Source organism: Alexandromys fortis, unplaced genomic scaffold, assembly GCF_014885135.2.
Source record: "Alexandromys fortis isolate MF-2015 unplaced genomic scaffold, M_Fortis_MF-2015_v1.1 scaffold_86, whole genome shotgun sequence".
Classification (NCBI taxonomy): domain Eukaryota; kingdom Metazoa; phylum Chordata; class Mammalia; order Rodentia; family Cricetidae; genus Alexandromys; species Alexandromys fortis.
In genome coordinates, this window is record NW_026067965.1 from 2,669,159 (window position 1) to 2,695,685 (window position 26,527).

A 26,527-nucleotide genomic window follows, 5' to 3' on the forward strand; every position below is an offset into this window, starting at 1 on the left:
CCTTTGTTGTCCTTGCTGCTGTTCGGGTAGGAGGCTGAGTCAGGAGTTCTCAGGACTAACTAGCGCAGCCAGACACTGAACACTAACAGGCCTGCATGAGCAAACGTAGCCTAGGATTTGGGGAGATCTAGTGTGCCCGGGATGTGGCAGATGACTGCTTTGCCGTCGGCTCCCCTCAGTCTCTTGGATACCAGAGGTGGGACCAGCGTGCCCATTTGGAGGGTAGTGGTGTCGCCCAGGGTAGGATAGGTAAGCCTGTTGTTTTGTGGATGCTATTTGGTAGGGCAGGACGCTTCCTGCATGAATACCACAGGGGGTGCTGTTAGCACAGAATTTAGGTTTTTAATTTTTACTTTGAGCCCTAGAATTAATTCAGTGCGAAAATTCTTGCCCTTGGTAATAGTAGCTTTGAGTGTTTGAAGCTAACCTGTCCCTCCTTAACATTTGGCATCTGTTGATAATTCCTTTTACTAGAACCTTCCACAAGGGGAGGGCTTTCAACCTCAAGTTCGTCTGCCATAATTGAGATCCAGTACTTGGGAGAGACAGTTGGATGAGGCCAGCCTGGTCTGTATAGGGAGTTTCAGGCTAGCCAGGGCGACAAAGTGAGACTCTGCCTCAAAATACCTTACCATCCCCCCAAAAAATGAGTTGGGCAGGCAGCTCACTAGAAGAATGCTGGGTGTGGAAGCAAGAAGACCTGAGTTGGGGCCACAGGCTGGGCTCCACTGGTAATCAGGACCCAGAGACTGCTGGGGAGACAAGGAAGGTGCCATACACCTCAAAAACGTGATAGATTGGAGGGCGACAGTGTTGTCGGGATGAGTGTACTACATATATCCTTGAAGCTGTGGAGTTGACTATGGGATTGTGAAGAGATGGTGAAGGGGCTGCTTATAGTGAGTGTAATCACGATTCTAGGGCACACTTGGGTATCCAAAGCAAGTAGGGAAGGAAAGCGTCCATTTGGCTTATACTTTCTAGTTCACTGGTGGAGAGCTGCTGCTTCCTGCTTTGCCTCTCTTGTCTTGCTCAGCCCACTTCCACCATAATAAACTGCCCCTCACCCACATCGCTAATAAAATGACCAGCCTGATCTTGATTTTTTAAAGAAAAAAGTTTTATAGTTCCTAACAAATCTAACACCCATATTGCAGCTCACAGCCATCTGTAACTACACTTCAGAGGATCTGAGGCTTCCACAGGTGGTGCATAGATACATGAAGGCAAAACACCCATATATCGGTCTTTCAAAAACAAAATGTTGAATCTACCCCTTATCACTGCCGTATTCTGCCTTTAAAGTAGCTTCATGTGGTGAACTATGTATGAATCAATCCCCCAGATATTCTGCTATACTTAATGCTGAGGTAGGTGGGTGGTTGTTTTGACAGGGTCTGTCTTCGTTTGTAGCCCTGGCTGCTCTGCTCTCAGAACCCTGTCTGCCTCCCAGGTGCTAGAGTTTAAGGCGCATGCCATCACACCTGGCCCATTTTACTTGGTACACGTGTGCAGTCTCTAGCTGGCGTTAAAGGTATTCTGGACTGTGCTGACTAGTTTTATGCCAACTTGACACAAGCTAGCCGTGGTTCTCAACCTTCCTAATGCTGCGACCCTTTAGCCTTAGGTTGTGACCCCCCCCCTTGCGAACATAAAGTTGTTTTTGTTGCTACTAAGTAATTTTGATAGTGTTATGAGTTATAAATATCTGCTATTGTCACCCCTACCCCCAAGGGCTTGAGAGCTGCTGAGGGCCTCAATTGAGAATCCCTCCATAAGGTCTGAGTATAGGCAAGCCTGTAGGCATTTTCCTTAGTGATGGGTGGGGGAGGGCCCAGCCTGTGGTGGGTGGTGCCATCCCTGGGCAGGAAGGAGGTCCTGGTTGTTCTTACAGGGTTCTCTAAGAAAGACTGAGCAAGTCAGTAAGCAGCACCCTTCCCTGACCTCTGTCAGCTCCTGTCTCCAGGTTCCTGCCCTGACTCCTTTGATGGTGAGCCAAATAAGCCTTTCCTCCCCAAGTTGCTTTGGCCATGGTGTTTCATCACAGCGATAGGCACCCTACCTAAGACAAGTCGGTACCAGGATCCTGGGGCCTTGCTATCACAGACCCGACTGTTGGGGAGGTTGTGGAAGGACTGTGGAACTTTGGGCTAGAAAAGCCTTGCAGTGTTGAGCTCAGAGGCTGTTAATATGGGAGTTCGGAGATGATGGAGGCCTGGCTTGTGAAGTCTCCAAGGGAAGCAAAGACTACCGGGCCTTTTGTGGGAAGGATCTGTGATGTCAGCACGCAGAAACCATGCTTGATAGTCACCAGGTGATAGTGGTTTGAAGGCGTGAAGGGGCCATGGAGAGCAGCTGCGTCTTGGAACTGTTGAGAGGGCTGGATTCCCTGAAGAGACCCCAGGAGGCTGTTGGTGAAAGTGCAGCCCACTTGCTGCAGGGGACCATGGGATCACCACCAAGGAGAGCAGCAGCAGTGGGATGGAGCCAGAGAAGTGACCTCACCCCTAGGAGGAGCCCGGAAGATTGTCGAGTGCATCCCAGACATTGGATACTGAGCTACTTACACAGTTGGAGGTTGGTTTTGATTTGATTGATTTGCTTGTGGCTGTGTCCTGGTTCTTCCCTCTTAAAGTATTTTTGATTTTATAGGAGCCCACAGTTGACAATGAATTTTAAAGAGACTTTGGATTTTTTTCTGCATGTATGTCTGTGTGATGGTGTCAGATCTGGAGATAACAGACAGCTGAGAGCTGCCACGTGGGTTCTGGGAATTGAACCTGGGTCCTCTGGAAGAGCAGCCAGTGCTCTTAACCTCTGAGCCGTCTCTCCAGCCCCTATTTTGAATTTTTAGAGACTGAATTTTAAAGTGTTTGAATTTGAAATGACTACAGGACTTTTAAGACTTGGACTATTTTATGTCTTGATGTTCATATTAATGTGTGCTCTCGGGGATGAACAAGAAAGGAACGGTTGACTTTAGCAGTGATGCGTTTCTGTCCAAATCCATAAGGGGTTGCTTGTGCTGGCTAATCTTATGTCAATTTAACACAGCGAGAGTCATCCGAGAGGAGGGAGTCTCAGTAGAGAAAATGGCTCTGTAAGATTGGACTGTAGGCAAGACTGTAGGGCCTCTTTTTCTTTCTTTCTCTCTTTCTTTTCTTGTTTTTGTTTGTTTTGGTTTTCGAGACAGGGTTTCTCTGTAGCTTTGGAGCCTGTCCTGGAACTAGCTCTGTAGACCCGGCTGGCCTTGAACTCACAAAGAACCGCCTGCCTCCGCCTCTGGAGTGCTGGGATTAAAGGCGTGCGCCACCACTGCCCAGCTCTTTTCTTTTTTCTTTCCTCTCTCTCTCTCTCTCTCTCTCTCTCTCTCTCTCTCTCTCTCTCTCTCTCTCTCTCTCTCTTTTTGAGACAGGGTTTCTCTGAGTAACAGAGCCCTGGCTATCCTGGAATTTGTTTTGTAGACCAGGCTGGCCTCAAAATCACAGAAATCTTCCTGCCTCTGCCTCCCAAGTGCGAGAGCATGCTCTGCCACGTGTGGCAAAATCTGTTTTCATTCTTAATTTCTCCCCTCCTACCCCCCCCTGTTTTGTTGTTGTTGTTGTTGGTTTTGTTTTTTTTTTTCCGGGCTTGGTTATTTTTTGAGACAGGGTTTCTTTCGTAGCCCTGGCTGTCCTGAGAGTCACTCTGTACTCTGTCGACGAGGCTGGCCTCAAACTCAGAGATCCTCCGTGCTGACAGGTGGTAGAGCTGGCATCCTTGCCTTGGTCCTGATTTAAGGGAATGAGTTCACTTGTTTTTATTTGAGACGGGGCCTCTGGTAGCCCACTGTGTATCCAAAGATGGTCCTGAATTCCTGGTCGCTCCTAAGTGCCGTGATCTCGGGTGTGTGCTACCACACCCAGCTTTTCACTGTGTGCTAGCTGTGTAGACTCCCGCGGAGTGTGTGGTTGTTAGCTGTGTACTCCTATGCAGTGTGTAGCTGTGAGCTCTGCGCTCCCGTGCAGTGTGTAGCTGTTAGCTGTGGACTCACACGTGTAGTGTGTAGTTGTTAGCTGTGGACTCACACATGTAGTGTGTAGCTGTTAGCTGTGGACTCACACATGTAGTGTGTAGTTGTTAGCTGTGGACTCACACATGTAGTGTGTAGCTGTTAGCTGTGGACTCACACATGTAGTGTGTAGTTGTTAGCTGTGGACTCACACGTGTAGTGTGTAGCTGTGAGCTGTGGACTCACACGTGTAGTGTGTAGCTGTGAGCTGTGTGCCATTTCATGTGTTTGGGTATGTCCAGATTTGCCTCTTGTCTAATTCCGTTCCTGTGTTAGTCAGAGAACACACTCAGTATGAACTGAGTTCATCTTTTGAGAATTGCGAGCATAAGATGTAGTCTTTCCTGGAGTGTGCCTGACACACGGCGCTATTAGATTCGTGTTTGCTAAGTCTCAAGTGGAGCTGACTTGAGGAGTTCAGTTTCTGTCAGTGTTTTGAGACAGGGCCTTGTGTAGCTTGTACTGGCCTGGAACCAGCTCCCGAGCCAAGGATAGATAGCCTTGATTTCCTGATCCTTCTGCCTAATCTCCTGAGTTCTGGGATCACAGGTATGTACCACCAAACCTATCAATTTTTCTTTAAAATGTCAAGTTTCATTTGGTTCAGGTAGACACATCTATTCCCTCTTATTCCCTCTGTCACTGCCTGGATGGTGGGTTTTTTTTTTTTTTTTCAATTCTTTTAGTTTTAACTTTTGTATGTTTGAATCAAAAATATCTGTTGTAGAAAGCATTGCTCTAAGTTGTAAATGGCATTCAGATGATCCCTACCTGCAATTGGATGCTTAAACCATTTCTAATTCATTTATACTTAAGAAAATTCCTGATACGGTGAAGCTGTTGAGCTGCTCATTTCTCAGGGTTTCCTATTGTTCTGTAGTCCGGGCTGGGCCTCACACTTGATATTTGTGTCCTTACTGCCGTCTCTGCTAGTATACCAGCTAGTGCACAGCATCCTAGCGTTTACCTGGTCATTTCCATTGCTATATTAAAAAGTGTGTGTGTGTGTGTGTGTGTGTGTGTGAGAGAGAGAGAGAGAGAGAGAGAGAGAGAGAGAGAGAGAGNGAGAGAGAGAGAGAGAGAGAGAGAGAGAGAGAGAGAGAGAGAGAGAGAGAGAGAGAGAGAGAGAGAGAATTTAAAGTGTGTACGTGTTTAGGCTGCATGAGTGTAGGTGCAATGTCTGCGGAAGCCAGAAGAGGGCACCAGATCCTCTGGAACTAGAATTACAGGTGATTTTGGGGGGTTGCCAATGCTTTTAACTGCTGAGCTGTCTAGCCCCTGAGTTGTTTTCTTAAAGATTGTTCTAGATATTATAATTAATGTCTTATAACAAATTAACACAAGTCTCTTTTTGGTGTTTTATGTTTTTGGTTTTTTGGAGACAGTGTATCGCTGACTGTCCTAGAACTCACTCTGTAGACCAGCTTGGCCCCAGACTCACAGAGACCAACCTCCCAAGTGCTGTAAGTGTTTCCTGCCTAAGAAACCTGATGTCTCTGTACAAGCAGAGTTTGGTTGTGTCTCAGGGCCGCCCTAGAGTCTTGGTTTTACCCAGAGAACCATCTGGGTTAGCTGTGCTTTCTGTTTTGAATGACTGAGTTTATTAAGCAAGCGAAAATAAAGGAACAAATAGCAAACAACAGATACGTGGCTTCCTCGATCCCGGCACCGAAAAGCTCCGTGAAGGCAGGCAGCCAGCCTGAGATTCCAACTGAGAGAGTCCGTGGCAGGCAGGGCAAGTGTTTCCCTCAGGAGGGGCTTCCATGCAGAACAGTAGCAAGCAACAGATAGATAAAGCATTAACTCAGGTGCCTCCTTCATCCAGCAGTGATGGCTGCCAATGGCTGGGAAACTGCTGACGCAGTGGTACTGAATGCCCGCTGGATGAGCTTCTGGCTGTCCCACCATAGCGCTTGGATACCCTGGGGTGGACTGGTGTGGCCTCTGTCGAAAGTGGTTCACCTGCAGGCTGTTGTCAAGGGTTCAATGTGATCCGTATCATTAGTTGTTTGCTCTATCACAGGGCCGAGGCAGCCTGCTCTCCTTCCTCCCTCAGAGCCGGGATAGCCTGCTCTTCTCTTTTCTCTGTCACAGAGCCGGGGCAGCCTGCCCAGGCCAGGGAGTCTTGGAAGACACTCGAATTAAACATGCTTGGGTCTGTGACAAGGTGGCCTATCTTGTTCTCAACAAGCCCAACAGCATATGACGGTTACAATATAATTTGTTAGTCTCCCATAGGAGAAATCTTCTCAAATCTCCACCAAGACCAGAGTAGGGGACAGCTGACCTATCTTGTCACTGCCAACTGGTTCAACGTTGTTTCCGCTTTGGCAGCTAGGGAACCCTGAGCTAAAGTGGCTGTCCACTTCCTGTACTCATGGTACATGCTAGCAGGCTTTATCCTTGGATAATCGTGTTTACTCTAACTTCGTATGTAATTCTGTGGACTGTTAGATTGTGGGACATTTGTACACTGTATAAAGATGCATTGTTGTGATTGGTTTAATAAAAAGCTAAGTGGCCAATAGCTAGGCAGGAGAGGTTAGGCAGAACTTCCGGATGGAAAGGGGAGCTCGGGATGAGTCAAGGTGTGTGACTTCCACCCGGGAGGCGTGGAGGGAGTCAGCCATGCAGAATGGAGCGCGTAGATTAATAGATTCTGGTTAATTTAATAAGAGCTGAAGCTTAGCATTCTTAGTTCTCCATGCCGTTATTTGGGGGCTAACGGCCCAAAGAAAGTCCGACAAGAAAGGCCTCCTACAGTGGTATTGGGGGAAATGTATGGCTCTTTGGTTGTTGTTTGGTTGGTTTTTGAGACTGGGTTTCTCTGTGTAGTCCAGGCTGGCTTCGAACTCACTCTGTAGACCAGGCTGGCCAGAACCCACAGAGACCCACCTGCCTCTGCCTCCTGAGTGCTGGGATTAAAGGCGTGCGCCACCACCACCCAGCAGAATAATTTATGTTAAAAGAGATGCTTCTGATATTAATATTCTTTAAGGAACTCCTAAGTCTGCCCCCTCATAGAGTCACCAGAAAGCAGAATGGTCCTTTCCTAAAGTCTTTTTCTGTTGAAAGTTCCACCCATCTATAAACAGTGACCAAAGCCAAGTGCAAAGCTGGGTGTGGTGGCACAAACCTGGGACCCCAGCCTTTGCGAGCTGGAAGTCAGGAGTTCAAGGGCAGCCTCAGCTGTAGCAGACTCTGTTTAAAAAAAAAACCGAAGAACCAAAAGGCCATGGGGCTGTGGCTTAGTTGATACCGTGCTTCCCTGGAATGTAGGGAGAGCAGAGTCACAATCCCAGCCCTGGAGTTGTGACATCTTTATCCTGTATCCCCGTGAGTCAAGGCCAGGCCAGCCAGGACTATATAGTGAGATCCCATCTCTAGAAAAGAGAAGAAAAAGAAGTTCCCGGGACTGGGGTGAGGAAGGAAGATCAGAAGTTCAAGGCTACATAGGAAGTTAGGTGCCAACCTGGGCTTAGAGACCCTGTCTCCAAAGCAAAACACAGATCGACAGCAAAAATCAAAACAAAAATCCTGTGTATTTTGGGGATGACTTGAGGTGAACAATGAGATCAGAGACTAATGATTTATGTAATGTCAATTTCTCTGCCATGAAGAAAAAACTGTGTCTAAGTGTGTTAGGTATGTGGGGGGCGGGAGGGCTGGTAGAACACTGGCTGAGCCCAGTTCCCGGCACCCACATGGGGGCTCATAATTCTTTATGGTGGAATCAGATGCCCCCTCCTGGTGAGCGTGAAGACAGAACCTGCATACGTATAAAATAGATCAACCTTTATAACTGTGTGGATGCACACATGGGGTGGGGGAGGGCACTGGTGCACAAGTGAGTGCAAGGCTCGAGGTTGGTTAGCTGTCTTCCCGCATTGCTCTCAACCTTGTGTATGGAGACAGGGTTTCTCCTAGAACTATTTAGGCTCACCTGGCCCGCAGCTCGCTCTGTTTCCCCGTGTGAGGATTGCAGGCAGGCCGCTCACCTGCCCGCCCACGTCTCTATGGGGTCTGGGATCCAAACTCCTGCAAATGTTCCCACCTGCAGAGCACCGACAAAAAGCCGACTCAGCTCTCATCTTAAAGGGAGCAAGAGGTCATTTGTTCTGGAGCCCCTTTGAGTGACCACAGCCTGGGAACACAGACGTAGCTTATCTTAGATCCCACGTTCCAACATGGAGGCAGTTTCATGAAGGTTTTAATAGTTTTACAGAACAGAGTCATAAATCAAGGCAAGTTTAAAATACATGGGGGTACATCAGAGAGGTACAGTGAGACGGGGGGGGGGCAAGATGCTGCAGTGCTGAGCTTGGGATGGTGGGAGCTAGCAGTGTGCTAAGTGAGTAGATTCTAAAAGGTAGCTGTGTTTGTTTTGCTTTGCTTTGAGACAGGGTTTCTCTGTGCAGCCCTGGCTGTCCTGGAACTCACTCTGTAGATCAGGCTGGCCTCAAATTCAGAAATCCTCCTGCCTCTGAGTGCTGGGATTACGGGCATGTATCACCACCGCACAGCTTTCTGAAATGCTTCTGTCTACTAGTCAGATATTAGTTCTGGCACAGATGGACAAGGGATGGCTATTCTGAGACTTGAACCAGCCTGAAATAGATGACTAGCCTCTAGACCCGCAAGATTCCAGTCTCCCCACAGGACCGGAACGAATCAGTCAGTCATTCTCTGCAGACTCAGCTTCCTTTCAGGAGTGTTCGTTGACAAGAGTCCTTACTCTTGTAAGGACTCTCACTCTCCCAAAAATTTATTTTTGGTCAGGCAATGGTGCGCACATCTTTAATCCCAGCACTCGGGAGGCAGAGGCAGGCGGATCTCTGAGTTTGAGGCCAGCCTGGTCTACAAGAGCTAGTTCCAGGACAGGCTCCAAAGCTACAGAGAAACCCTGTCTCAAAAAGCAAAAAAAAAAAATTGTCTTTCCGTCCTTGGATATGTTAAACAGTTACTCCTATTTTTATTTGTGTACATGTGGAAGGGTGGGCGCACATGAGTTTGGAGTCCAGAAGAGGGCGCCAGAGCCCCTGGAGGTAGAGTTAGAGGTGGTTGTGGGCGCTGCCAACTCAATTCTGATCGATCCCTGGAAGGGCAGTGTGCCCTTGACCACCAAGCTATTTTCCAACCTCTACCCCTATGTTTAGAAAGCTTCTTCCCCTCCCCTCCATCTATATAATTTCCACTCGGCTCCCCTTTCTCTTCGGGACAATAAGAGAGCCTTGATCTGTCCTGGACCCTCCCACGTTGTTCTCCCACAGTGCTGTTCTTGGCCCCTGAGGTAATTCTATTGCTTCCTGGAGGCTGAGTGTACATCCTTCTAGATTAAACAGGGCCCTGCTCCACCAGCCAGGAACCTGGCCTTGCAGGTGGGGTTGGAGGCTGTGGCGCAGCGGGGCTGGAGGAAACGGGAAGGGTGGCGGGTGGAAACACGTCCCGCTGGCGCTGGGCGCTGTTCCTTCTGCAGGGAGGGCCGGCGCCTTCCCTGGGGTGCCAGGGCCACAGGGCTCAGACCTTTGTGGCTGGAGGACTTTGTTTCCTTGGAGTCTTTCCTTCAGGACCCGCTAACAGGCTGCGTGGCCACAAGCGGGACGGTTGTGAGGTCTGAGGTTTCCTCTGGGCACAGCAGGATGAGACAATTAAGTTGATTCAGCCTCTTCCTGGCTTGTGTGAGCTGCTGGGGCTCCACTCCCGCCCGGCCCATTGTTTCAGGGGCCCACCAGGGAAAAGGCAACCTTGTGACTCAGTGGCCACTTCTTCCAGCAGCTGCCTCTTTGAAGAAAGTAGGAAGCAAGTTTTCTGCTCCTTTTCTCTCCCCCCCTCCCTCTCCCTCCCTCCCTCCCTCCCTCCCTCCCTCCCTCCTTTCCCTTTAAACAGGTGACATCTCAAGTTTTTCTCTAGTGCAATCTAGGGCTTATGCCATGCCTTACATGTCTGTTTTCCACTTATAAAGAATTAACATATTAAGATTTTATTCGATGGCATGTGCCTTTAATCTCAGCCCTTGGGAAGCAGAGGCAAATGGATGGATCGCCGAGATCCAGGCCAACCTGATCTACTAATCCTAGAACTGGGGGATGTAGAAGCAGGAGGATCTCTGTAAATTCAGACCAGCCTGGTTTACCAGTAAGAACAAACAACAAAAAAAGAATATTGGGCTTGGGGACTTAGCTCAGAGGTCAAGCCCCTGCCTAAACGTCCAGCAGATTTTATGTGGATGTAGTTTCGGCCCTTTGGGCAAATATCAAGGGTTGTGCTCATCAGATCTTGTGGTAAAAAGTGTTTTCTGGGGTTAGAGAGATGGCTCAGCCGTTAAGAGCCCACTGGTCTTGGAGAGGACCTGAGTTCAGCTCCCAGCACCCACGTGGTGGCTCACAACCACTTGTGACTTTGGTTCCAGGGGACCCAGTCTCCTCGTCTCCTTGGGCTCCTACACACACACACACACACACACACACACACACACACCTTTAAAAATAAGTTTGTTTTTAAACTACCAAGTTACCTTTAGACATGGCTATACCATTTTGTGCTTTCCAGTTGTGCGGCTCGCTGTATTCCTGTCAGCATCTGGTGGTGTTTCCGTGCACACTGTGCTAGATCACGACCCAGTCTGCCATGTCAGGCAGCATTTTCCTAACACTTGCGGTATCGTTGTTGTACGCCTGTCAACTGGACGTCTTTGTCACGTTTTAAAATGACACTACAGTCTGTCTCAGATGTGTCTTCTGCAGTGCTGTTTTCCTCTCGGTCTTTTCGCTCCTGATGTGTTTCAGAGTTCAACGGTTATTCTCATGGGTTGCCCTGGCTGTCCTGGAACTCGCTTTGTCTTTCTTTTAATATTTATTTATTATGTATATAATATTCTGTCTGTGTATATGCCTGAAGGCCAGAAGAGGGTGCCAGACCCCACTACAGATGGTTGTGAGCCACCATGTGGTTGCTGGGAATTGAACTCAGGACCTTTGGAAGAGCAGGCAATGCCCTTAACCTCTGAGCCATCTCTCCAGTCCCCTGGAACTTGCACTGTCAACCAGGCTGGCCTCAAACTCAGAGTGCTGGGATGTAGGTGTGCAGATTTACGTCTGGGTCTTCGCCAATATGTAGTCTTTGTTACTACAGTTCTATAGCAAAGCTTTGAAATCAGGGATGGTGATACCTCTAGAAGTTCTTTTATTAAATAGGATTGTTTTAGCTGTCCTGGGTTTTTATTTTTCCATATGAAGTTGAGTATTGTTCGTTCATGGTCTGTAAGGAACTGTGTTGGGATTTTAATGGGGATTTCATTGAATCTGTATGTTACTTTTGGTAAATGGCCAATTTTACTATGTTAATCTTACCGACCCATGAGCACGGGAGATCTTTCCGTCCTCTGATATCTTCTCCACTTTCTGTAAAGACTTGAAGATTTTGTCATAGAGGTATTCCACTTGCTTGGTGACTACCCCAAGATATATTACTTGTGGCTACTGTGAAGGGTGTTGTTTCCCTGATTTCTTTCTCAGACCATTTGTCATTGGTACACAGGAGGGCTACTGGTTTTTTTTTTCAGTTGATCTTGTATCCAGCCACTTCACTAAAGGTGTTTATCAACTGTAGGGGTTCTCTGATGGAATTTTGGGGTCACTTACGTATGCTATCATATCGTCTGCAAATAGTCATACTTTGGCTTTTTCCTTTCCAATTTGTAGCCCCTTGACCTGTTTTAGTTGTCTTATTGTTCTGGCTAAAATTTCACTACTGTACTGAATAGAAATGGAGAGTGGACAACCTTGTCTTGTTCCTGATTTCAGTGGGATCATTGTGAGTTTCTCTCCATTTAGTTTGATGTTGGCTGTCGGCTTGCTGTATGTTGCCTTTATTATGTTTAGGTATGTTCCTTGTATCCATGATCTCTCCAAGACTTTTATCATGAAGGGGTGTTGGACTTTGTCAAAGGCCTTTTCAGCATCTAATGAGATGATCACATGGTTATTTTCCTTGTAGTTTGTTTATGTGGTGGATAACATTAACAGATTTTTATATGTCGAACATTCTGCTGGGCTAGTGAGGCCACTGGTACACAAGGCAATTCACAGGATCTGTAAACTTATAGTTTAAACACGAACTAATTTTTATAGCACCAACCGTGTTTTGATTTTGAAATCAGAAGACATTTCTGCAAAGGGTATCACAGTACTTCTTTGACTCTTCACTCTATTGTTCTTGTAAGTTTCCCCCAGATGACACCAGAGCCCTAACTCATTTTTCTGAATGCTTAATATAGTTGGTGTGGAGACTGTATTGCTTTGGGGAAGACAAAAGAAAACAAAAAACAAATTCAAAACTTACTGGCTTAAAACCCTTAACCGCCAGCTGAGTGGCGGTGGCGCATGCCTTTAATCCCAACACTCTGGAGGCAGAGGCAGGTGGATCTCTGAGTCTGAGGCCAGCCTAGTCTACAGTGAGTTCTAGGACAGCCAGAGCTGCACAGAGAAGCCCTGTCTTGAAAATCCAAACCAAACAAAAAGACCAAAACAACAGCGCTTAGCTGCCTTGGTTTACTTGGGTGAGGAACGGAGCTTTGATAGTCTCTGAGCTGTGAGGTGTTTCTGGGAGAGCTGACTCCAGGATTCGGTTCTTGCTGGCTGTCAGCTGTGCTCTGACGTTCCTGTCCCCAGGGGCCTAGCCGGAGATGTTATAACTGCTTTGTTAGACTAAGCAAGGAACCGGGGGCGGTGCCCTCAGAATGCAACCTCATGTAAGAATTGTGAGATGCTCCTTCAGTTTGCAGTGGTTCTTGAGTACAGTGACTGGTGTCCTTGTGAGATGAGGGGGACACAGACACACAGGGAATATAGTGTGGACGCAGAGAGACTGAAATGATAAACTGACCAGTCAAGGGACAGAGCGGGATTGCTGGCAGTCACCTCCTGAAGAGCCTGCAGCAGCCCTTGGAACCAAGTTGCAGCCAGATCCTGGAAGCAGTGCCCACCCCTTCTGCCATATTCTCATGGTTAGAAGGACGACGTCATCAGATCCTGGCCAGAGCTGTGAACATCGGGCAGCAGGACTGTCATTGGGGAGCTTTAGAAGCCAAAATACCGTAATTCGTATACAACACCATTATTTCCTTATTCTCCCGAGGACATCCGGGCCACTGCTAGCTTTTCAGCACGATAGGACCGCAGGCAGAAGCATATCCTTTGAACATATCTCCTAGCGAGCATCGGAAAGTCTAAGATCCAAAGTTGCTGAGTTAGGATTTATATTTTTTTCCAGACTGCTCTCCAAAGTGGTGGTGACAGCCCAGTTTCCACTGCTGACGTGTGAGAAGTTTGTTTTCTCCTATCTGGTGGCTGTGGTCGGTTCTAGAGTGTGCTAATCCAAAGGGCCTTTGTGATGTGTACCATAATATTCCATAACCTTCTGACTTCTGTGGATCACGTCCAAATCTTACATCTTTCTTAGAATTTATAACTTTTATGGATATTTCCTTTGTGATTTCTCAAGCTTCTGGTATAATTTTAAGACTTTCTACATTTTTAAAAAAAAGGTTTATTAATAATATATGCATAGTTCTGCCTGCATGTCTGCCTGCTGGCCAGAAGAGGGCACCAAATCTCATTGCAGATGGTCATGAGCAGCCATGTGGTTGCTGGGAATTGAACTCAGGACCTCTGGAAGAGCAGCCAGTGCTCTCAACCTCTGAGCCACCTCTCCAGCCCCTGACTTTCTACGTTTTCATGTCAGAAAGTGTCTTTACACATTTCTACAGAGTTCTGCACCCGTTATTTGTATGCATGCGTCCCCTATTACCTTTTCTAGTCTATGTCCCCACCCCACCCTGTCTCCTAATGGCTGTGTTGTTCATGGCCTATCCTTGCTCTCCTCTTGGTCATTTTGAGTTCTGTCCTGAATCCTCTGACAACTTCTGCAGGCTTTTCTGGTGATAGTCAAGGACAATTCTATCTTGACCTCTTTAACAATTAGCTTACCTTTTGTGTACCCGTTTCCTCCATCCCTGGTTGTCACTGCTACTGCCCACACACCCCCATTTTCTCTCTGTGTGTATCTCTGTCTCTCTCTCTCTCTCATACACATAGACACACACTCACACTCATTGGCTATCTTTGCTGGGATGTTTGTCCCTTTTCTGGAGGGCATCTCTGGCCTTTTCAGGGAGGCTCTAATGAACTGTGTTGTGTCTCCACATCTGAAGTTACCTGTGGTCACTTTTGAACACTGGTGTAGCTAAGCGAGTCTAGGTTGGGAGCTTCCTTTGATGTTTTGGCAGCTGAGACCCCCCAGTGGCAATCTCCAGGTTTTTTTCTCTTGAGTGCCATGTTCTACAGCTGGCTGCGCGTGGATTTGTCTTATGTCTTGCTGTAGTTTGGGGTCTCCTAAAGAGCCATGTCTTAGCTGGGCGGTGGTGGTGCATGCTTTTAATCCTGGCACTTAGGAGACAGAGGGGCAGGAGGATCTCTGTGAGTTTAAGGGCAGTCTGGTCTACAAGAGCTAGTTCTAGGACAGACTCCAAAGCTACAGAGAAACCCTGTCTTGGGGGGGGGGGGGGAGGAATCACGAACAAAAAGCCACATCTTAAAGGCTTAGTTCCCAGGCTGGCGCTGTTGGGAGGTGGTAGAGACTTCGCCTTGGAGGGGGACGTGTTCCAAAAGAGCATCATAGGACTCTACCTCCTTCCGCATTCAGTCCCCACTGAGTGCCCAGTGGGTGTGGACTGAAACTTCCAAACAGTGAGCCCAGACAACCTTTTAACAGATTCCCTTGTTTCAGATGTCTGTTAAGGTCACGGAAAGCCAACAGTGCATGTTCTACTCAGGATTCAGGGTGCCCTTTAATTCCGAGGACTGCAGCTGTCAAATCGTCCAAGCTCAGGCCTTGTTTGGAGCCTCCCCTTTGCTCTCATCCTGGATCTCAAGTGGTTGGGGGTCACCACAGCGTGAGGAACTGTATTTAAAGGGTTGCAGCATTGGGAAGGTTAAGAACCACTGGGCTGGAATGTCTCATGTGGGTCTTTTCAGATCTGTTGCTTTAAACAACATTGTATTCACTTTGTAATTAGATCTTCAGAAGTGCTAGGCCCTCATTCTCTTCTTGTATTAGCAGCTTTTGTGGTGAAAATCCCCTGTTCTGCTGTCTCTCAGCCCATGGTGGCAGAGGCTGCTTGTGGCGTTCATTTCCTCTCCTTCCTTGGCACTAGGAAGGAAGATAACGATGCTTCTTCCTAGTTGTCTTAGGTCCATTATCTTCGCGTAGGATAAAGGGCCAGTTCTCCTTGGTCACACTGAAGAACTGTCCACAGGACCCTAGAGAGTTGTTCAGTTGCTCGTTTGTTCTATGAAGGCAATGTCTATTCCTAATTTTGAAAGATTATTAGACAATTTAGAAGTATTTTCAATTAGACAGTACCAAAGAAATGGCAACAAAGGACTTCTTAAAAACAAATAGTTTAATTTCATCCAGAAAAAATACAGGTTTAAGATGAAACTAACACTCTGACATCTCATTAAGTGTCATCTTTATAGTATTATGCTCATTAAAAACATGAAGAGATATCACCTTTATACATTTCTAGAATCAAATACCCCATGTTAGTTATAAAATATCAACCACTAAGTGTCCCGGTTTGCGTTGTTTTTTTCTGGGACATATTTTATAGAAATGGTATAAAATAAGGCAGGCTCTTAGAAATGCAATTATAAAATTTTAGGACAAAATGGTCACATCCAACTTTCTCTCTGACAAGACACACCTGCCAACTCCTGAGATCACAGCTGCAGCTCAGAATCGGGTCTGCGGTGTGGCTGCTCTGTTGCATGCTAGAGTGAGACCCACCAGTAAAAATCCCTCCCCACTAACATCAACAACAAGGGTTTAACATTTCTATAGTGTGATAAAATGTATCATTTATATTCTAATCTGCATTATGAAAATAAGTCTGTGCACCAACTCAAACAATGAGAATGAATCGTGAATTTGGTTGTGGCATACAAAGGTGGCTTTGGCTTTGAAGTATTTTTAAATTCGTAGAAAATGTCAAACTTCTAATAAAATAAATAAAACATTTAATAATTGGGATAATCAACCTTAAGTTTCTTTGTCTCATTTGCTAGTCGATTTAAGGGAGAAGTCACTTCCAGTAGTGTTCCGAAACGAGCAGCTGGCCCTCCTGAGATTCGAGACACGTCCCCATGGCTGTCCTGTCCACTGAAGGAACTAGGAGAGATGGTGGTCACTGCCCTGCCATGGGTCACCTCTGCAGGGCCCTCGGGCTTGTGGTAACGTAGAGCTGATACAAGCCAGAGTTCTTACTAAGGAGCCTTACAGCGACATGGCATCAGATGGTGGCCACAGAGGGCTGATGTCCCCGTGTCCTTTCGCAGGCTCTGCAGATAAGGCAATGCCTCTCTGCCTAACACACTGCAGAAGGCAGGAGGGACAGAGCCCCAGACCAGATGTACAGCCCACTCTATTCTGGAGGGGGACGGAGGCTGCGCAGCTTCTTCTCATCCAGTTCTTTCCAGTACTTGAAGTTGTCATCCAGGTGCTGCATGAGGTCAGGTAGATCGACAAAGGCTGGGGAGAGAACGGGACGTGGTGTCTTCATGCGGCTTTATTTATGGGTTTAGGCTTCCTTATTTTCTTTCTGGGAGCGGAGCTTGGCCTTCTACCACAGAGCTATGCCCTGCCCCAGCATTTTAAGGAGGCCAAGGGAGTCAGCAGTAATGTGATAGCAAACTCCAGGGAGAGTAGACCCGCCCCTGACCTGCGGGCATCAGCTCTGCACCTTTCCCCCAGAGAAGCCCCCAGGGCTCAGGGAGCTGGGGACACCCTCGGGAACCTCTCTGGGTACCTCTTACCTGACAGGCTCTTCGCCCTCCAGGATGGCTTCTTTCTCTCAGTTCCACCTGGGAAGTCTACGCTACTTAACCAACTAACTAGCAGGTCCCTCCTTGAGGGTGCTGGATTCCTTACCGTCCCAGGCGTCAAACATGTCTGTGATGAAGTAGTCAATGAAAGAGATCTGAGACTTGGGAATGCTGCAGGTGTTTCTGTCAAAAACCGGCATCACCACAGGCAAGTCCAGCTGCTTCTCTTCATCAGTCTGCAAAAGGGAACACCCCGTGAGCTCAGACTCCCACCCTGCCACAGGCTGCCTCTGTAGCACTAGCTACCTGTTTTGTTATGTGTAATTTTACTATGTTAAAATTAAAACCTTTTTAGCTGGGTGGTGGTGGCGCACGCCTTTAATCCCAGCACTCGGGAGGCAGAGGCAGGTGGATCTCTGTGAGTTTGAGGCCAGCTTGGTCTACAAGAGCTAGTTCCAGGACAGGCTCCAAAGCCACAGAGAAACCTTGTCTTGAAAAAACAAATAAAACCTTTTTATTTAAACAGAAAAGAGGAGATAATGTGGGATTCCCCTCTGTATGCTGTGAATACCATTAGTTAATAAAGAAATTGTCATGGCCTATGATAGGGAAAACTAAACTGAATACTGGGAGAAGGAAGGCGGAATTTAGAGATGCCATGTAGCCATCAGAGAGGAAAGACGTGAGCTGCCAGCTGAAATCTTGTGGATAGGCAGCGACACTCATGTTAAAATCTAAAATAATGGAAATGGTTAATTCTAGACATAAGAGCTAGCTAGCAATACACTTAAGCTATTGTCCAAGTAGTATTGTAAATAATATAGTTTCTGTGTGATTATTTCAGGAGTCTGGGCGGCCAGGAAACGAACAAGCAGCCTCCAACAACATGGTGCCTATAAGCCCAGTACTCAAGAGGACAAGAGGGTCGGTCGGCCTCAGATACCAGGGAAGTCAGCACTGGCTGGGGTGACACTCAGAAAGCAGCAAGACTGAGTTTAGTGCCCCCCTACAATGTTAATAGTGACAGGCAAATCGTGTGCTGTTGCTGTGGTTGGTACAGCCGAGTTGGCTCATCTGGTTACCACTCCCACAGCTATGCTGACATCTGCTCTGCTCCTCTAGGCCTGTGGTGGATCACTAGAGTGAGCGGCCAGCCTTCACTTCTGGGAACGGCCTGCTGGGTGATGACACAGCCCTTTATGCTGATGGACTCAGTGTAGAGACATTCAGGGTCTTGAGAAACTGTGATGTCGCGTGGTGCTGCCTTTGTCTGGTGTTGACCATGGGTAAGAACAGCCTCAAGATGAGCGGGAGGTGTTCCTGGCTCTTTCCCTTCTCACATAATCTCTACGGCTGCCATTATTTCTGCCACACGTGTTCGGATCCTATCTTCAACAACATCTTAAGCTGCTGACTAGAGGTGACTTGTGATTCTGCCAATATTAAGTGCACATGCGCTATGGCGATCGGCCCTTTTCCATTAGGAAATGCAGTGCCCTGTCTTGGTGTCTTATGTGTATAATCTGCACATTGTACCTGCCTGGGCCCGCCATCTTTCCAGTCTTTATATTGACAGTATCTTTTCTGGTCTGCCCGTAGTTGAACTTTTGTTTTCGTTTTGCTTGGTTTTGGAGGTGCAGTGTCCCTAAGGAACTGTCCTGAGCTCTTGGTCCTCTCTCACCTTAGTCTTCCATGTGCTGAGATTACAGGTATGTGTCACCATGCCCCGCCTCATCTGTTCTGACAAATGGTCTTTTAAGGGAGTGTTCCACTTATTACTATTTAGTGGAATTGAATGTAATAATGCTGTTATTTACTTCCCATTCCCTACCTCTTCCTACTGAGCTATGACAACTGTGGATGACGCCCTGCATTCGGTCTCGGTGTTGAGCTCAGCAGACATCTTAGACCGTGTAAGGCCATTCAGTCCTACATCCTTTTTCTGTCTCATTATTTACAGTACAGACCCAACAATCAACATGAGAACCTTTGCTTAAAATAACCATGTCCTCTATAGACATCCGGGTATAGCCATGTCCTCTACAGACGCCCAGGTATGGCTGTATCTCTACAGATGCCTGGGTTTGCATCTGGATCACTTCCTCTCCACTCCTGAGAACTCCATGCAGCATTTCTTACAGTGTAGGTTCACCAGTAATGAATTCTCCTAGTTTCCCCTTATCTGAGAACAAGTTTATCTTGCCCTGACCCTTGAAGGCTATTCCACTAGATACAGAGTTCTGGGTTGACAGTTTTCTTCTAATAGCAGCTTAAACATGTGTTTCAGTGTCTTCTGGCCTCAGATGTAACCCTGGCTAGCCTAGAACTCTCTAATGCAGACCAGGCTGGCCTCAAACTCAGAGATCTGCCTGCCTCTGCCTCCTAAGAGCAGGGATTACAGGCGTGCACAATTCAGGCCCTTGTTGGGCGCCAATGCCCCTCATTCTCCCTGGTCCCCTCTGATCTATGTGCATATGTCTGCTCCCAAATCTGCAAACACTCTAGCACTTTATTTTCCTTCTCTCCCAGGGAGATGTGAGGGGACACTGCTTTTAGGAGAAATCTAAAGATGTCCAAATAATGAAGACAAAGTATCACATTTTCAGATAAAGAAAACAATTTGTTATCAACAAATATACAAAGTAAGTGTTCTTCAAAGACAGAACTGCTTTAGAGTTCTCTTTTCTAATTTTAAGTCAAAGATAGAAAAGAGAACTCTAAAGAAGTTCTAAGTTTAAGTCCACAGCCTCACGATGTTCTTCTATTCCCAGCTTGAGTGTGTGCGCATGTTTGTGTGGAAGGAATCAAGGTGTAGCCTCTCACCTGAGAAAAATACTCTTCTGAGATGCGTGCGGCCCACTCGATGCAGTACTCTAGGGGCCGGCAGGGGTTGGACACGTCGGCACATTTGATCATCATCCGTTTGATGAGAGCCCGGTTCTCTGGAGTCCTAAGCATAGTGTTTATGGAGTCCTCGGTTTTGTCAGTTTCCTGAACCATAGTGAAATCAAAGCAATCAAAACGGGCCCTTCATGCCCAGCCACTTTACCTAGGGTCTATGATATACAAAGTTCTACAGAGGAAGCACGGCCCAGTGAGAGTTCAGCAGGATTAATGTGGTGATTGCCTGACGATCAGAGAGTGGAGCTAATCACTCGTTAGTAGTAGAGGCCAGGTGATGGTGGCACACGGCTTTAATCCCAGCACTCGGGGGACAGAGGCAGAGGGATCTCTATGACTTCAAAGCCACCCTGGGCTACACAAGATTGATCTAGTCTAAAAAGAATCAGAGCCAGGCAGTGGTGACTCACACCTTTAATCTCTTTGGTGGGAGTCACATGCCCACCACTAGGGAGGAGAAAACAGAAAGGGATATGGCTAGGGGAGAGGAATATGAGGCGGGAGGAGACAGGAGCTCAAGACAGAGCTACAGTCTGAGAACTTGTAGAGAGAGGATACCCCACTCGGTTTGAGGATTCCACAGAGGTAAGAGTTCTCTAGTGGCTGGCTACTCTGCACCTCTGATCTTTCAGGTTTCACTAATATCTGACTCTGGGTTTTTATTATAAAAACCGATCAGAATCTGTGCTACACCCAGGCAGCTTGGTGACTGGCAAATCTGCCCTTCTCTTTTTCCTCAGTCTTTCTGGGGTCCATCCTCCCCCCCCTCCCCGCACCCCGCACTGGTAAGTACTCAAAGGTTGGATTTTATCTTTTTAGGATATTTACTTCTCAGGACGAAAGAGCTCTGAGGCCAACCACCCCCTGCTCCCCGCGGTAGTCTTCACCGGCTCCACGACAGGGGTTTTGAGAACCAGCCTTCAGTGAACCCAGATCACGTTAAGTGACAGTCCCTCATACTGCTTTAGTATCTGTGACATTCAAAGGACACAAAGCCCGTTTCTTTTGATCTGGAGTCACAATGAGTGTGGGAACTGTGGAAAGTGTCATCACATTATAATTGCTGACCGGGGAGGGGTCGGGATGAGGGGACTCATCCAGAGTGTCCCTACGTCCCTCTGACTTGAGATCTACCGTCCCCTTTCTCTGGACAAGGAGATGGTATTGACAGGAGCTGACACCTGCTCCACACCGGGCAGCTCTGACCAGATGTCAGCGTCACCCTTGCTAGGCAGCAGTGGCCTCCATATCCCGAATCCAGAAATGAGGGTGACAATACCGTCACTTTGGTGATCCCAGCAGAGGACCTTATAGCCCTTCTCCTGCCGCCATCAGATACGCGGGGAGCGGCCGCTAAAAGCCCTCTAGTGGGGGGGGGGGGATAAAGCAGCTTTATCCCAGCATTCGGGAGTCAGAGACAGGCAAGATTTCTGTGAGATTGAGGCCAGCCTGATCCACTTATTGAATTCCAGGCCAGCAAGGGTCACATAATTAGAACCTGTTTGTTTTGTGTTTTTAAAAAAACAAACAAAACAGCTCTCTAGGGCTCCAACTGGCCTAGAATGTTCAGAAAGGAGGAAACATTTTGAGACAGTGCGCAGGAACGGCAGATGTGAAAACTTGTTTTCACGTCTATGTCTATTTTCATGATCTACCATGTTCTCCTACCAGATATCTGCATGTTAAATGGGTTTTTTTTAACCAATGAAAAACAAAATTCAACCAGGTGCCATGGCTCACTCCTCTAATCCCAGCACCTGAGGCTGAGGTAGAAGGGTCACTGAGTTCTAGGCCAGTCTGGGCTACAGAGTCTCTAGACAAACAGACAGACAGACAGGCAAATAAATAAACAAAACAAATTTAAAAAGTAAGAAAAATGGAAAGCCAAATTCATCGTGCGCAGCAAAGGCCCTACTGGGCCTGAGTTCTCCGTGTGCTGGTGAGTGTGAAGCCCACGTGCAGCCTCAGGATGAGTTTCTCACCTCATCTCCTTGTGTTGACAAGGGCTTGGTAATGCTGTTGATAAATTTGTTGACATGTTCGAAGTGCTTTGTCATTTCCGTGGCCAGGACCATGTCGATAATCCCCTGGCGTAGTGTCCGGTAGTCGTTCCTGTTTCAGACAGGGAGGATGCTATAGGTTACTACTGATTCAGGCTAGTGGGCTACAATCTGTTTTCCAGGACGTATGCCCACCGCAGCTATCAGTCCAGTACCACTCAAGTTAGACTTGCCTGCGTCACCAAAAGGGGGTTGGTTAGAGATCAGCTAACGGGCAGAATGCTGTAGCTTCCTATCACAGGGGTTAACTGGGGCACGGTGCACACAGTTCTCAGGACAAGATAGGTTCTAGCTGGGACTAGCAAAACCCTTTCCCCGTCTTTCTCCCTCCTCTCTGAAGACAGTCTAATTGTGTAGTCCAGGATGGCCTCAAACCCACGACCTTTTAAGGCTAGGATTACAGACGTGTGCCACTACGCCAGGCAAGAGCCACCATCTCCATATTCATTGACAGTGTGCCCTGCATGGAGGAACCCGGAGACGCAGAGAACTTCGGATGGCCCTTCCATTAGCCCTAGTTTACAAGTCATCAACACTGTTCCTCCACGGCCTCTGGGATGTTCCTGTCCCAGGTTCCTGAGATTTCCCTCAGAGGATTCCCCTGCGTGATTTGACAGCTATCTAGACGTTGCAGGATCAAACAAACCCTGTTTTCCCCAAGGTGCTTCGGTCGCAGGTTTTACCACAGCACTGGAAACCCTAGGTCTTATGGAGTCTCTGAAGACTATGTGCTCACTAGCGGATGTGAGTAAAACTTGGAATCTCAGAGGTGGGCCTAATATTAGACATGGTACAACAGAGTTTTGTGAAGTCAGGACACTCTTTAAAAATTCAAATTAAAGTATTCCCCATGACACTTTTTACCCCATTTGAGCTCTACTATGTATCAGGCACTGGGCTAGATGCAAAGTTACTGATGAAAAAGATGCGTGACACTGAGACTTTGAGGCATCTGGTAATGTGACAGGGCTGTAAAATGGACTTGGGACTGAGCAATTTTGAGTTCCGGTTAGCATGAGGATCAGAGAATGCTTCCTCAGGGGAGTGACGTGTGCAGGAGGCAAAGAGGGGTGTGCCAGGTTCAGCCCAGCATGGGCTGTGTGGAGGAGCAGCAGTGGGGGCTTACTGAGGAGAGCCTGGTCCCAGGTTTGAGGGTGCTGCGCCTGTTTTAGGATGGTGCTGAGGACAGCGGGAGTGCCCCAGGTCACACTGCAGGCACAGCATTGGCGTCTTGGCAACAGTCCGCTCTTACCTGTCCATGTTTTTAAAGATATTGCACTTGTCGTTTTCAAGGGTCAGCTGGAAGGCCAGTGCTGCGTGGTGGCTCTCCAGCACAGCGGTGTCATTGTACAGCACAGCCAGCTCATTGCCTGCGTTGCAGAGGAATGAGTTGGTTCGCCCAGGGTGATCCACGTCGTGAATGGTGGCAGCGATGAGGGCGGCAACCTCGTCAATTGGATCTAAAGTTTCCTGCAAACAAGAACTCTTTTGAAAACCAGTGTGCGTGACACCGGAACAAGCCTTCAACAAGGCTTCTCTCTGCCTTTTTAAAGAGATTTCTCTGATTCCCGAGGGAACCACATTGTCTGAGCAGATCTTGTTCCCTCTGCTCTGAAGCAGCTTGTCTCTGCACATGGCTACTGGATCCTGGATTGCCCAGCTCATCCAAGCACAGGTGAGATGCGGCCAGCCTTCTCCAGACCCACTGCAGACCAGTCCAGAGCCTGGGGTTCCTGACTTAGCCATAGTATGCAAGTCAAGATAAATAATAACTTCAAAAATAAACACGGCTTATCTTAGTTGGGAGCTGCCCTACCTTTCCAATCCTTTTCTGAACTATATTTTTTAGCTAACATAAGGTCTTATGGATTTGGTAAAATGATCTGGAATTTCTTCACCTCTTCCAGGGCTCTAAAAAGGTTTATATATAGTTAAAAAAAAAATTGTCAAGAGCTATTTAACAGGGCTGGAGAGATGGCTCAGTGTTTAGGAGCACTGACTCCTCTTCCAGAGGACCTGGGTTCATGTCCCAGCACACACATAGCAGCTCACAACTGTCTGTAACTCCAAGGTCTGACACTCTCATGCAGAAAGACATATACATGCAGGCAAAACACCAAGCACATAAAATAAATTATTAAAAAAAGAAAATTTCAAAACATCTGTCCTTGTGGTTTTACTTCTCTATGGATCTGAGTTTTCTCAGCCATTTTGCATGTGTAGTGATTGACAGACACTAACTGTTAAGTTCTAGTTCTGTTGTGATTCAGCGTCTACCACTATAAACTGAGCTTCAGAACATTATGCCTAGTATGAGAGATTCAGGGGTGGGATTGGGGAGATGGCTGCTCTTCCAGAGGACCCGAGTTCCATGCTCAGCACCCACATGGTGACTCACAACCATCTACAGTGGGATCTGATGCCCTCTCCTGGCATAAAGTTATACATTTAGATAGAGCACTCATAAAGTAATTCTTAAAAAGATATTCAGGAGCAGGTAAGACTGCTCAGCACGGTGGTCACAGTCAGGGGTGCTGACTTGGAAAGAACGCAATGGCAGCACTGTGAGGGTGCTCCAGAGGGGCCAAGAGAGAAGTGTGATGGACCTCACTGGGTAGGAAAATGAGAAGGAGCTCTCTGTCTGAAGTCAGATGGTCAGACAGGGAGGGGCTGAGGTGGTGATTCTGGCTGGCCTGCCCTGTCTGTTGACTTTGTCCCCAGAGGCTGCATGTTGCTTCTTACACTCTCAAGGACCGGCTGAGCCTGCAGAATCTCCCGGTTGGCTTCCTTCGCATGCCAAGCTGCACACACGCGAGGACTGCACACACGTGAGTTAGGCAACGGGAGCAGAAGCGCTAGACTCTCCCTACAGTTGCTGCTAAGGCAGAGTGCAAACACTGGCTCACCTTTATCTTGTCTCTGGACAGGAAATACGCAGTGGCGTGGAGCACGTCAGCCGCGTGTGTGGAGTTGTGGTAGGGGTTAGATGCATGGTAGCTGGCTTCAATGATCTGAAACCACGACCTCAGCATCACCTCGGAGCATCGTAAGAACTCGCAGATTCCAAAACGAGCAAACGTTTTAAGACCTAGATAAATCAAAGGCCTACAACGAAAAATATCCGCAATATAAAACAAAGCGAAGAACCAGGGTCCTCAGCTTTTGAAGAGATTCAGTACCAACAAGCAAATCCAAGCCAACTGCAGAATACCCAGAATGCCCTGCTTGCATCAGTGGAGTCTCCAGAACCATCCCTTTCCCAGACTCCTGTCCCCACTGATGCCCCGTCTAGAGGAAAATAACCACCATGACTGCAGACTGGACACAGCCACATGACAGATGCCTGATCACCCCAACAATCCGAAGTAGGCGTTATAGTCTAAAGGAGGCTACCAGCAGGTAAGGCCTTTCCTTAGATGGCACTTTGATTTACTGGCTTGGCTTGGAAGGTTTAGAAATCTGTCCCGTGGAAGCCATCTCAGAGGTCATTACAGGACTCAACTTGCTCAGCCGTAACACAGTTTTCACAGATGTAATGGTTCTGGTATATGAACTAGGGGCTCTGAGACTCACATGTCATGGGGTCACACCTGTCCACTCTGCTTGGTTGTGTGAAGTGGGGGTCTCAGTACAGACAGCTCACCCAGTGGGATGAGACCTGGTGACCCATCTCTCCCAAAACCAGACCACACTCCTGACTGACACTGGCTGTGGACGTCCAGTCCTATGTGCCAAGACCCCTGTGGTTAACAGCTTTTACTTGGCAAAACCCAAACTCCCACTCTGCAACCGTAAGCCGATGAGCGTAACTACGGTGGAGTGTCCCTGGGTGGGCCACCAACATTGCAACCAAGATCCGAGACTAGCTTATCAGATGTGTAACTAAGAATATTTGTTCTAGGCTTTGGGGCAGGAGATTCTTTGTTGCTATCTCATAGAGTACCACACACTAGAGGAATTAGAAACCCATGTCACAGGAAAACCATCACAGCTAGGCAAACCGCACTACTCCTTCCTCAGCCTCTGTCTCCACCCACACCAGTGCTGCTCGGGCGGCTCCCTGTCCAGGCCCTGGGAAACCAGCTCAACACACCTTTTCTGAGTAGCTGCTTCCAGCTCAAAAATGTCGAAGTCCCAGTTTTCTTCATTTTCTATGGCCAGGGCAATCCGCGGTGGGACATCATGAAGGGCGACAGGGCTGGAGACATCGCTTGGAATCGGCTGCAGATCTGCAATGTGACGTGATTTGGAGAACAACATTAGCAGGTCTGTGTATCTGGTGTACTGGAAATGGCGGCTTTGTTTCTGGGGCACTACGGCACACCCAGAACTTACTGGTGAGAACAATCCTGTAGCCTGGATTGCATTGTTACAGAGCTCTAACGGGGTAAAAACAGAACTTACGTTTTGCTGCAAGAACATACTCATTTCCTGAAAACCTTCGTAAGCCATCCTGGTGGAAATCAAGGACACAAGAAAAGGCCTGGTTATAGCTCTTCTTCTTTCCCCGTAGGTAGCCTGGGTAGCCAGCCCCAGAGGGTGATCCAGGCAACCACTCCAAGGCTGCCCAGTCCAGCAGGCTGCCCACATTTCTTTCTCACCTTTTTTTTTTTGGGGGGGGGGGGGGGGGGGGG

The 26,527-nt window shown here is 47.7% G+C and overlaps 1 protein-coding gene and 2 long non-coding RNA genes across 4 annotated transcripts in view; 2 read left to right on the forward strand and 1 right to left on the reverse strand.

Moving 5' to 3' along the window:
• Window positions 1-15,494: 15,494 nt before the first annotated feature.
• Pde8a (phosphodiesterase 8A) overlaps window positions 15,495-26,527 on the reverse strand; it is a 121,182-nt gene continuing 110,149 nt past the window's right edge. For both annotated transcript variants that reach the window (XM_050154123.1, XM_050154122.1), the window contains exons 15-22: window positions 26,298-26,346; window positions 25,987-26,122; window positions 24,800-24,998; window positions 23,146-23,363; window positions 21,816-21,945; window positions 19,756-19,923; window positions 17,039-17,168; window positions 15,495-16,639 (exon numbers count right to left, since the gene is read on the reverse strand). In XM_050154123.1, the coding sequence (XP_050010080.1) occupies window positions 16,533-16,639; window positions 17,039-17,168; window positions 19,756-19,923; window positions 21,816-21,945; window positions 23,146-23,363; window positions 24,800-24,998; window positions 25,987-26,122; window positions 26,298-26,346 (1,137 nt within the window). In that variant the 3' untranslated portion in view covers window positions 15,495-16,532. The remainder of the gene's footprint in view (window positions 16,640-17,038; window positions 17,169-19,755; window positions 19,924-21,815; window positions 21,946-23,145; window positions 23,364-24,799; window positions 24,999-25,986; window positions 26,123-26,297; window positions 26,347-26,527) is intronic.
• Window positions 17,179-23,133, forward strand: LOC126508729 (uncharacterized). Its single transcript, XR_007593946.1, has 3 exons — window positions 17,179-19,574; window positions 20,653-20,771; window positions 22,348-23,133. It is a non-coding gene; the product is annotated as an uncharacterized lncRNA (long non-coding RNA).
• Window positions 25,237-26,527, forward strand: part of LOC126508728 (uncharacterized) — a 5,755-nt gene continuing 4,464 nt past the window's right edge. The window contains exons 1-2 of the long non-coding RNA XR_007593945.1: window positions 25,237-25,292; window positions 26,055-26,159. This is a non-coding gene — a long non-coding RNA (uncharacterized lncRNA). The remainder of the gene's footprint in view (window positions 25,293-26,054; window positions 26,160-26,527) is intronic.